We start from the raw sequence: 6,909 nt of genomic DNA on the forward strand, positions 1-6,909 counted from the left end.
GCCGGCCCCGGGACCCCCGAGCCCCCCCACCAGCCCGGGCCCCAGCGCGCCCAGACCCGGGGCGCTCGGGAAGGAGCCAAGCGAAACTGGCCTGGGAATCTGGGCTGGGAACAACCCGAGGTGCCCGGCTACGCCCGAGCCGTGCTCCGGTCACGCGTGGGGGGATCTCGGCTCAGGCTCCGGCGGGTGCCGGGCTCTGGGACCGGCCGCGCTGCCTGGGGGCGGGTCCCCGGGAGTGGCGGGGTCTCCCCCGCGCCCCACGGCGGAGTTTGTAAACGCGCGGGGGGCGGCCCCCGCCCTGCCCCGCTGGGAGCCCCGAGGTGCCCGGGAGCCGCCGCTGCAGCCTGCGCCCCCGAGACGGGCTGGGAGGCGAACGGGGAGCCCGGGCGGGGAGGTCCGGCCTTTGTTCGCGGGCTCGCCAGCAGCGCCCGGTAACGAGCCTTCGCGGCTCCCTGGGGCTGGGCGGGGGGTGCCGGGCGCAGGGTGCATTGACACGGGGGGAGCCGAGTAAAGCCCCCCCGGAGCGGCCGGCCCCGGCCCTGGCCAATGTTTAACCCGGGCCGGAGCCGCTGGCAGGGCTGAAGTTCACCCGCCGCGGGGTGTTGGTGCCAAGCGCTGGGGCGGGGGGGGGGGGGGAGCTGGCCCTTCCTTTCCCAGGACCCAGCTCCTTGCTGGACACGGGCCTCTTCCTTCCCGGGGCTGGCGCGGGGCCAGGGGAAGGCGCCAGGGGCACGGGGAAGCGCGTGCACCGGCAGGAAGCCTGTTGACAAACACGTCGGTGGGGCAGCTGCAGGAGGCAGGATGTGGGGCTGGCCCTGGCCAGGCTGTGCGGAATCTGCCCCCCCTCCCCCAGTCCGCTCCAGGTGTGGGGCTGATGGGGGAGGCAGGTCCCAGCAGGTTTGGGACCCTCTGTCTGTGCCTTGGGGCAGGGCATAGGGAGGGTCACTACCCACACAGGCACATGATTGGGGGGTTCACCTGTCACGTGCCCCCCATGTATCCCCCTGGAGGCCCCCCCCCGTGGGAGGTGTCATCTGTGCAAAGAAACAAAGAACTGGCTGCAACTGGGGTCCAACCACTGCAGGCTCCGTCCCCCAGGACCTACCCCCAGAGCTGGTACTGCTGCCCGGCCAGACCTCTGCCCCCCTCACCTCCTTGGGCTGGCTCAGGGCACTGGGTGACCGGGCCACACTCCTGCATTCTTCGCCTTTCTGCCTGAGGTCCCCAATGCCCTCCCTGCCATGCGGGGGGCTGAGCTTTCCAAGGGGCCTGGTGCCACGCACTTGCCCTCGGCCTGGGTCAGCTGGTGCCCCCCTCCCAATGCAGATGGGAGGGAAGCTCCTGGCTCTGACGGGCTGGTGAGCAGGGGAGGCCCCGACTCCGCCAGTGGAATTACCAGTTGGAGAAGCGCCTGGTGGATGCCATCTTCCAAAACTCCCCGGCAGGGAGGGGCCAATGCCCCGTAATGCACCTGGCCCTCCCCCAGTGCTGGAGCTCTCCGCCTGGGCACTGGAGCCTTACACAGAGGGGCCTCCCCAGCTGTGTGGGGCAGGGGGGGCTCTTGGTCTTGAACCACTCAGCTGCCAGCCCCAGCTTGGCTCGGGGTGGGATATCGGCCGGCTCACTGGCCCCAGGAGTGGCTGGGGCAGAGAAGCTGCTACCCACCCCGCCCCAGCTGTTGTGCTGCTTGCTGCGGCCTGCCCCAGAGGTGACTGCAATTCTGGGGGTGTCTGAGGTACCTGGACTGCAGGGGGCTGGAGCAGGGTCAGGGGCTAGCTGGTTTGGGAGGTGGGAGCGGCTGGGGGCTCCCCTCCTCTGGTGGCCTCTCAGGGAGCAGAAGCCAGTTCCCCGGTGGTGTCGCCATGTCCAGGTGGCTGAGATGCCTGCAGCGGGAGGGGGCAGCGCCTGTTTGCCCGGATGGGGAGAGGAGCCCTAATTAGGTGATGAGATGGGGGAGCGGCATGGAGCGGAGACTGGCCGTCTGCCCTGGCTAATGGGGCAGCTGTGACAGCTGCTCACACTCCCGGGTCCCAGGGGAAGAGCAACAGGACACCAAGGGGGGGGGCAGTTACTCCCCTCCCTCCCCCGGGGGTCTCTCCCTCCTCCACAACCCCCAGCCCCCCAGGCAGCCTCTCCACTGAGCAAAGACAGTGAGTCTGTGAGGTCAAGGGGCAGGTTTGGGGTGGGCCCAGTGCCCACCCGGGCGAGAGATGGGCCTGCCTGGGGGACAGGGAGATCCCAGGGCAGCTCCTGGCCTGGCACCAGGGGAGGAGTGGGGCTTGGGGGTCTCGGCCCCATGCTGGGCACTGGAGGTTTTAACAGGTTATCGAACCAGGGCAGATTATTTTCCCATCTTTCTCACCTTGTAAAATGCCCCAGATGGTGTTTAGGGGAAGTGTGTGTGTGTGGGGGGGGGGAATATAGTGCTGGGAAATCAACCCCCAATCCAGTGGCTGCTCTGTTACCCCCACCCCCGCAATCTGCACTGGCCCCTCTGCGTCTGGGGCATTTGCCCCTTCCCTCCCCCCCCCGACATCTGCCCCCCATGGTGCAGGCTGGCTGGGAGCAGAGGGCTGCATTCTCACCCTGCATGCGTCTGACCACTCTGACCCCTGGGTGCTGACCACTGACCGCGCCTCCTCCTGGCCCCAGGTTCCTGGCAGACGACTACACCGTGGAGGTCCGGCTCAACGACTACCTGGACATCATCTGCCCGCACTACGAGGAGGGCAGCGTGACGCCCCACGCCATGGAGCGCTACACCCTCTACCTGGTGGAGTACGAGGAGTACGCGGCCTGCAAACCCCACTCCAAGGAGCAGATCCGCTGGGAGTGCAACAAGCCGTCCGCCCTGCACGGCCCCGAGCGGTTCTCGGAGAAGTTCCAGCGCTTCACACCCTTCACCCTGGGGAAGGAGTTCAAGGAGGGACACAGCTACTACTACATCTGTGAGTGCCCAGGGTGTGGGGCCTGGCTGAGGCTATGGAGGGGACACAGCGGCTGGGGGGTGTGGGGTCTGGCCGGGGTTATGGGTGGGCACACGGGCTGGGGGGTTTGGGGCCTGGCTGGGGCTATGGGTGGGTGCACTGGGGCTGGGGGGGTCGGGTGGGGCCTAGTCGGGGCTATGGTGGGGCACACAGGCGCTGGGGGGCCTGGCCAAGGCTGTGGTGGAGGATGGAGGCCAAGTAGGAGGGGGAGTGCACAGGTTTGTGGGAGGCGGGTAATGACGTGGGGGTGACATGGTTGCTAAGGTGTTGCGTGCCCCCTGCCCCCACAAGGGTCTGCTCTCTGGCCCCTGCTCTGATTGGCCCGGGAGAGACCCTGACTCCATGGGGCTCTCCCGGCAGCGGGAGAAACAGCCCCTGTGGGCGTGGAGAGTGCAGCTCTGACCCACCTGTCTCTTGTTTCCAGCGAAGCCAATTCACCACCATGGCGACGGCTGCCTGAAGCTGAAGGTGACTGTGGCTGGCAAAGCCAGTGAGTATCTCTGGGGTCTTGGTCCCTCCCTGCTGGGCACAGAGCCCTCCCAGCAGCCTGGCTGCACTGCCATGTCCTGCCCGCCCTCCAGGTGTCCAGGGAAGGGCACTGACCCTGGCTCCCCACAGCTCTGGGGGAGGGGCAGAGCCCTGCGCGGGTACAAAACGTGTATCCACATCCGATCTGCCAACCTGGTCAGTGGCTAGAGAGCGGCTCCCCGCGGATTTGCAGGGCTCTAGGCACGGGCTCTGCGGATAGCAGGGAACGGGACTGACTCAGGCTGCAGAGCAGAGGGGGGGTCAGGCCAGACCTGGGGCATGGGCTGCCCGCTGGGGCATGCGGTCGGTAACTGACCTCGGCGCTGCCCTTCACCTACTTGTCTCTGCGTTTGCTTTGCAGCTGGGACGCCGCCCGTCCACACCCCGATGCGGAAGGGGGGGATCCAGGCAGGTACGTGACTGGCTCTGACCAACAGACCCTAGTGGCCTGGTGTGGTCTCTGCCATATGAGGGGCTGTGGGGAGGGCGTTCCCCATGGAGCTGTGGGTCTGGCCATCTCAGTCCAGATTCCTGAGATCCCCTCACACTAGAGTACAGGCAAGAGCCTGCTCCAGGGCCTAGGTCTGAAATGCCAGGGCTGGGGGGCTGCAGCTGCAGGCCAGGCAGAAGGGATGTTGGCAGAGCCCTGCCCTGGAGCAATGTGGGATTGGGGCCCAGGACGAAGAGCAGCCACAAACTGGGGGAGGGAGGTGGCACAGCATGTGCCTGGCCAGGTCGCTGTGGCTGTTGGCTTGCGGCTCCCGCGTGACCCCAGCTGCTGGGTGTCAGCCACTGGCTGCGTCTCAGGCCCCGGACACCCATGTCCGAGAGCTCACGTGGCTCCTGCTTTCTCTCCTCTCGCAGACGACGCGGACGTGCAGGTCCTGAAGAGTGTGGGCCAGAACTCAGCGCTGCGGAGCAGCAGCCCGGTCACCTTGCTCAGCCTCCTGCTGCCCCTGCTGGTGCCGCAAGGCCTGTGAGGTGGGAGCCTGGCTGAGCGGCACGGACTGAACCGCTGGATGGCTACTGCTGCTGGGAACAGACCCTGTGGCCCAAGAGGTGCAGGCCCCCGGCTGGGCTGTTGCAAACACTCACGTGAGCAGCTCTCGCGTGTGCACCCCCAGCTGGGTCTCAGCCAGGCGTGCATTGGCAGCCTAAGGACTTGTTATGGGTCGAATGGCCCAAGTGGTCAGTATTACGGGTTGAACGACCCAAAGCCACCACAGCCCTGTGGGAGCGGTCGCTTCTCCTTACTGCCAAAGAACAGACCACCAGCACTTTCAACCACTCGCTTTGAGAGCGGACGACAGCGGCTGCGGCCCTGGCTGGATGGACAGAGGCACTGGACTAGGATGGGGTGGGGTGCTGGCACCTCTGGCTGGCTGAGCCAGCCCCCATGGAGTGCGCAGGATGGACAGGCCTTGCGGGGTGGTGGCGTGGAAGTGTCCTGCAGGCAGAGGCACCTGTGCTGCCCACGCAAACAGCTCATGGACGGGCTGTGGCGGTTGGGCTGAGTGCAACCCAGGGACTCTGGGTCTGCCAGGGCCGTGGTACCACCTTGCTGGGGCAGGACCTCCTGGAACAATATTCCTTCTGGTGCAGGACCCTGGAGTCAGTGATGTGGGTGCCGGGATTCCATACGGTGACACTTAGAAAATAATGTGTAGACATGTCTGGAGCAGGTGCCCCCTCCCCAAATTCTGACCTCCCATGTCAATTCTGCTGATTGCACATTGGCCAGGGGCCTGGGACTGTCTGGCCTGAAGCAGGGAGCTGGGCTGCAGGTTGACCCAAAGGAGACAAACGTCCTCACAAGCGCCTGAGGATGGACTGAGCTGGCAGCCCCAAACCCATGACATCCCATTCCCTCTACCCACCCCAGCCTCTTCAGAAACACCGAGAGCAAGAGTTCCTTTGGCACAAACTCCCAGCCCCATTCCTGTCTGCCTAGGCTCATTGCCACAATCTCTCTTCCTCCTCTCCTGGCCCCACCCAGGACTCCCTGTCCTCTGTGTAAAGCAGCCACCTGTGCTGGAAACAGGGTGGGGCAGAGGCTGAGCGTAGCTGCTGCCTGGCTGGAGTTCCCACCACCGGCAGGGCGCTAGACGCGCTGTACGACCCTGTCTCCACAGCCTGTGTGCGCCTCAGTGCCTGGAGGGGGCAGGGGGCTCGTTCACCCACACACCTGCCGGGCCCTGCACGGAGGAGTGTATATAACATGTCTTGATTTGTAAAGCTTCCTTTTTACCACTGGAATTTTTATACAAATGGTCTTGAATAAAGATGTTCGGATACAGCCAGACTACTACTGCTCATGCTGGGGGGTGGGGAGAAGGCGCCAACTGCACTCATCCAACAGCCCTGGCAGGGCAATACCGTAGCCCCTCTAGGACTCCCCCAACCTAGGGACGAGGAAGGCTCCAGCATCTCCTCCTCCTCCCCCCCCCCCCCCCCCCCCATGAAGGGGCAGTGCCTAGGCCCCAGCTCGATTCCCCCTAGCTAGAGCCACAGAGAAGGTGACAGGCAGAGAGAGCTACCCCTGATCCAACCTGCCCTGCCCAGGGCTGCCCTCTCCCATCAACCGGAGCCTCCTGTGGGTTCAAGACCCTGCCAGGGCAGCCTGTCCCCTTCCCAGCCTCTCCACTCCTGCGGAAATGGCTGGCCACGTGCGTTGGGCCTCTGGGGGGAGGTGGGTTGAGCAGGGGTCTCTTGGCTACCAGGCTGTTGTAATTAGTTAATTAACTGGCTAGGGTTTGCAGAGGGCTTTGGAGTGGAAACCTGTGCCTGACGCTATCAGTTATTTGGCTCTAGAGACACCTGCTCCCGAGCAGGGCAGCAGCGGGGGAGGAGGGGACGGGAGTGACTCTGAAGGGGTGGGCTGAGTTGGGCCATGAATGACCCTGATCGCTCACTGCGCCCCCACCGAGCTGTGCTGCGTTTCCAGCCTCTGCGACAAACATCGCTGGCAGCGAGGAACGAAAATCAAACCGAGACTCATCCAGGGCCACGCAGCGTCTCTCTGATTCCCGTTCCCCGGAGCGGCCTGGCCGAAGGCAGCCGTGCTCGGCTCCCCTCCCCTTCCCCAGCCTTGGGCTGGGCTGGCGACTCCTGCCCTGCCTTCAAACCCTGCTCCATGGGGCAGCTCTCAGGCCAACTCCACCGTTGTGTGCCAGAGCCAGGACTGTCCTGGGAGCACCTCAGCCATGAATGTATTTATCCCTCCCCCAGCTGTGCTGTTACCCCATTGCAGAGATGGGAACAGAGAGCGCCTGTGGCAGAGCAGGGACTGAACTCGGGTATCTGATACCCTAAGTGCTGGGCTATCTGTCCCCTCCAGGGTCCCTCCTAGCCAGGCGCTTGGATGGGTCCCACCTGACGCTGCACCATTATGCAA

The 6,909-nt window shown here is 65.1% G+C and overlaps 1 protein-coding gene across 1 annotated transcript in view; it reads left to right on the forward strand.

Moving 5' to 3' along the window:
- The window catches only part of EFNA1 (ephrin A1), a 6,088-nt gene extending 277 nt beyond the window's left edge, over positions 1 to 5,811 (forward strand). Inside the window, exons 2-5 of the mRNA XM_026658094.2 lie at positions 2,653 to 2,948; positions 3,412 to 3,477; positions 3,877 to 3,927; positions 4,380 to 5,811. Of these exons, the coding sequence (XP_026513879.1) occupies positions 2,653 to 2,948; positions 3,412 to 3,477; positions 3,877 to 3,927; positions 4,380 to 4,495 (529 nt within the window). The 3' untranslated portion in view covers positions 4,496 to 5,811. The remainder of the gene's footprint in view (positions 1 to 2,652; positions 2,949 to 3,411; positions 3,478 to 3,876; positions 3,928 to 4,379) is intronic.
- Positions 5,812 to 6,909: the final 1,098 nt, after the last annotated feature.

This window comes from Terrapene carolina, unplaced genomic scaffold, assembly GCF_002925995.2.
Source record: "Terrapene carolina triunguis isolate 2854851 unplaced genomic scaffold, T_m_triunguis-2.0 Scaffold397, whole genome shotgun sequence".
Classification (NCBI taxonomy): Eukaryota; Metazoa; Chordata; order Testudines; family Emydidae; genus Terrapene; species Terrapene triunguis.